The following is a 4175-nucleotide window of genomic DNA, read 5'->3' as shown; positions in this document are numbered from 1 at the left end:
CCTAAAATTAGGTTTATGTTGTTCGGTTTTTCAGTGAATTCGGTTTGCAATAGTGGAAACCGAATTAAGCACTAAAAATCAACTAAACGAAATTTTGGTTAACCGGTTTTTTCGGTTCGGTTTTCAGTTTAACCGAATTTTGTACCATAAACAGAAAATGCCCTTTCGCTTTCAGAACATATTGACAGCATGCGTATTATAAAGAAAAAATTTGACAGCATAATAATGTAAATTTATAAAATGTGTAGAACATATATGTGATATCAAATATAAGGATACCAGAATATTGAACATGCATAATCAAGTCCAAGTTCCAGCACAATAACCAAAGCTAAACAAGGTTCAATAGATACATAACCAAAGTTCCAGCACAATACATAACCAAGTCCAAGTTAAATAACACAGAGTGACAAACTTGTAGTCCAAGTTCCAGCACTAGACATAACCAAAGTCCAAGTTCAAGTGTTCAACAACACATACTAATAGTGATAAATGACAATAGATTAGTAGATAACAAAGTTCCGACACTTGAAGTTGAAGAGCAGCCAACAGTAAGACTCCCAATTTGCCATCATGAACATGAGCATCTTGACCATCCCATGTTCCAGCCAAGAGAGCCAATCTGCCATTTTTTAGATAGTACAGAATTTGGTTAAAATAGAATACTAGATACCACACAATACTATTAAGCAAATCTAGTGATGTATATAAGCCTATAATTTGGAAAATAAAGTACATGAGGTGCATAAAGCAACATTTGCATGAGAACAACATTTACATGAGGTTTATTACATCAACATTTGCATTTACATGACATATAACAATCTGTGAGGAAACTGCATGGCTGTGATGTGCATCTTTTGAATGATACAACAATTGCATTACATCAGCATTTGAAAATATCAAAGTTGGTCTACTATAGAAAAAATAAATGAAACCTAAAAGCATGAACAAAAGAAAGACAATTTTTTTCAACTCACCAATGTTTAAGTAGAGGATGGAGGTGGGCAAGATGGCTCAGCCCGAGATGGCTTGCAAACAGACTTGCTACTACTTGCTTCCGATTTGAATTATTTGTACTACCAAACTCTTCAATTAGTTCTGAAAAAGAATGAAATTAACATGTAATAAGCATAGGAAGTTAGAAATATAGAAAATTACATAGAAAACAATCACAATATGTTACCCTTTTCCAATCTTAATAATTCCTCCTCATCTTCTTCAATGTTGATAGTAATAGAAACCCTTAGCCGATCTTGGGCACAAACAAGAGCTTGGACCATGAATGGTGTAAGCGAGGTTCTAAATTCATTTAAGATGCGACCGCTTGTGCTAAATGCCGACTTAGACGCAACCGTGGATACCGGAATAGCCAACACATCACAGGCCATTCTTGCCAATATTGGGAATCTAGCAGCATTGTTCTCCCACCATTTTAGAATGTCAAAATCATCCCTATTCACTTCATTCTCTTCATATAGGTATTTCTCATATTCAAATTTGCTCATGCTAGCTTCACCATCACCACCAACTCTCAACTTTTTATTTATCCGAGACACCAATTTCCTTCCTTCCCTTTTTTGAGTTGGTTCAGATTGTGGAGCTCGCACATGTTTGCTTGCATCACTTGGTGCATACTTAGCTTTGTACTCTTAAAACAAAGCATGCATAAATGTTTTCACTGCCTCCCAAGCTTTTCCTCCATTTAACTCACCATACATTTCTTCAATTGCTAGTTTTGTGAAATTTGAAAGCTTGAATCTTGGATAAAGAACAGTTGCAACAAATACAAACATGTTCACATTCTCCTCTTCCTTTTTCGTTCCTTTCCCCTTCCCCTTTCATTCTCCACCTCCTCATTCCAACGTCCCCAATACTTATCATATTTATCTTGCATTTTCTTGGCCATAGTTTTGCGCAAAATATCATCACTATCAGCCCACTCTTCCAACACAACATTGATTTCAGCAATATCCATAACAAATTGATTCATGGTGACATGGAGTGTGGCGGAAACACTAAGAGTAAGGTGATAAAACTGTCCAAGAAATTCAGCCATTTTCGTAGCATTCTCCCAATCACTATCAACATGGATACCAGGAGCTTTCTCACTAGTTAAATCTAATGTATAGAGTGGATCTTCTTCCTCATACCTCGCAAACACTTTCTCAAAGTTGATTGCGGTTGCTAACATTAGGTATGTGGAATTCCATCTAGTGCATACATCCAAACTCAAGAATGCCTCACTGTCCACCTTTTCTAACTGAGCAAGTTCTTTAAATCTTGTAAGTCTAGATGGCCCATTTCTTATATATCTAACCGCAGGTCACACATGCTTAACTGATTCATCCAACTCTTTTAGACCATCAGTAACAATCAGATTTATAATATGGGCAGCACATCTCATATGCAAATATTTACCTTCAGCTATGCTATTTCCAGTTTTGATCATTTTCTTCCGTATGTAACCTACACCACCATCATTCGTGCTAGCATTATCAATAGTTATTGTCATAACTTTGTTTATTCCCCACTCCATCAAGCATTGCTCTAAGGACTTTCCAATATCATCTCCCTTATGACCTTTTACTAGGAAAAAAACTAATGATTTTCTTGTGCAAATTCCATTCAGGATTAATAAAATGTGTCGTGACTGTCATATAACAATCTTGTGTTTGAGAAGTCCAACCATCAGTAGTGAGACACACTCTTTGACATTATTGTTTGGAAAAAAGTTTCAGCTTCGCTCTCTCTTCAAAATAAAGCTTCACAACATCCCTAGTGCATGTTCTTCTAGAAGGCATATTGAAACGTGGACATGCAATTGACATCACTTCTCTAAAACCAGCTTTTTTAGTAAATGTGAATGGAAGCTCATCTACTATAATCATCTTAGCAATAACTTTCCTTAGTGCTTCAGGATCAAATTTATGCACTGAAGGACTTTCCCCTTGGATAACTTGCAAAGTACCTCGATTCTTATTCTTATCATTATGAGGATTATACTTGCAAGTACTAAAATGACTGTTTAATGCAGATGTACCGTTAATCTCTGGGACGGCCTTGATATCACGATTGCAATACTTGCACTTTCCAAACTTGAGGACACGACCAACTAGTACCTCTGAAAAGTGATCCCACATCCGTGATCTTTTCTGCATCTGTCTTCTTGTAGGTCGTTCCTCCATCTCCTTCTTTTCCTTTTCATACACATCAATCTTTCTTTGTTCTTCATCATAAACTCGCATCTCCTCTTCAGTCATGTCATCATCACCAATGATACGCAGTCCACCAGGTTCAACCATCTAAAAAATAGTAACAGAACTAGAATTCATGTGATCATTCGTCTATACTAATTACTTCAAAGAAGAATTTAAAAATATATTAAAAATACAAGTTACCAACTATGCATCTACTAAAATCAGTACATACAGTGTGAGTGAACTAAGTAGATGGCTGAGATGAGCTTCTTACAATATATATAACCATAAGACAAAACAATGTTTCCAATGTAAATTTCCAGCAGTAGTAAGAGACTACTAATAAATAATATGTATACAATGTAACCAGCTACCATAGATTGAGACATTCAAATCCTACTAGCTTCCTTCTGTCCCGCTGAGTCGGTGTCATGTCCAGATGTTACTAAAGCAGAGAGATAGAGAACATTCATAAAGTACATACAAACTACAAAGACATAGGCCTGGGCGTACATTCATACAGATTATAGAATATTACAGTATTGGCCAAACTACACTTTTTCTCTGCATAACAAAAGAACCAAAGACCACTTCTTTTTTTTCTCCACATCCACGTTTACCATCTACTCACAAAGAACAATAGGAGACAAAGGATGGGAGATTGGGCTTATTACGTTGACTGAATGCTCAGTTTCTGCTGTGGACGACATGATGACGAACTGGAGAATAGGCTGCCGACAATCCGAGATGCTGTCGAGTGCCGACAATGACAGATGTGTGGCGCGACAGCAGGTCCTTGTATGAGTTGTCTCTGTGCTCCTATGACCTCTCCTTCCTTCCTGCAGATGCGGCAGCGGCGGCTGGGTAGGGCAGGCCGGCAGGGGGCGCGGGCGGGCCGCCGGGGCGTGGGGGGCAGGGGGAGGGGAGGGGCCGAGTGGGGGAGAAGATGCGGTGGCCGATGGCACCGACGGTGGC

The 4175-nt window shown here is 38.2% G+C and overlaps 1 protein-coding gene across 3 annotated transcripts; it reads right to left on the bottom strand.

Moving 5' to 3' along the window:
* Window positions 1-314: 314 nt before the first annotated feature.
* LOC119277597 lies at window positions 315-4110 on the bottom strand. Of its 3 annotated transcripts, none has more exons than XR_005137225.1 (4): window positions 3875-4110; window positions 1187-3305; window positions 981-1101; window positions 315-622 (listed from the first exon to the last, which is right to left on the bottom strand). XR_005137225.1 is itself a non-coding variant. In XM_037558884.1 (4 exons), coding segments are annotated over exons 1-4 (420 nt in total). In that variant the 5' UTR covers window positions 3911-4110; the 3' UTR covers window positions 315-621. The 3 variants fall into 3 exon arrangements, 1 of the variants encoding a protein (XP_037414781.1); XR_005137226.1 differs by having other exon boundaries at window positions 3123-3305; XM_037558884.1 differs by having other exon boundaries at window positions 3044-3305.
* Window positions 4111-4175: the final 65 nt, after the last annotated feature.

This window comes from Triticum dicoccoides, chromosome 3B, assembly GCF_002162155.2.
Source record: "Triticum dicoccoides isolate Atlit2015 ecotype Zavitan chromosome 3B, WEW_v2.0, whole genome shotgun sequence".
NCBI lineage: Eukaryota > Viridiplantae > Streptophyta > Magnoliopsida > Poales > Poaceae > Triticum > Triticum dicoccoides.
Note: the sequence above shows the minus strand (reverse complement) of the source record. Positions and strands in the feature narration are given on the sequence as shown.

What these genes read in the sequence shown, in the direction of transcription:
- LOC119277597 (XM_037558884.1), bottom strand. Translation starts at nt 3,910, where the DNA reads ATGTCGTCCACAGCAGAAACTGAGCATTCAGTCAAC. An exon ending in AAACTGAGCATTCAGTCAAC is followed by an intron (nt 3,306 to 3,874) that starts GTAATAAGCCCA and finishes ACTATTTTTTAG; the next exon opens with ATGGTTGAACCTGGTGGACT. An exon ending in GGCCGTCCCAGAGATTAACG is followed by an intron (nt 1,102 to 3,043) that starts GTACATCTGCAT and finishes ATTCTTTTTCAG; the next exon opens with AACTAATTGAAGAGTTTGGT.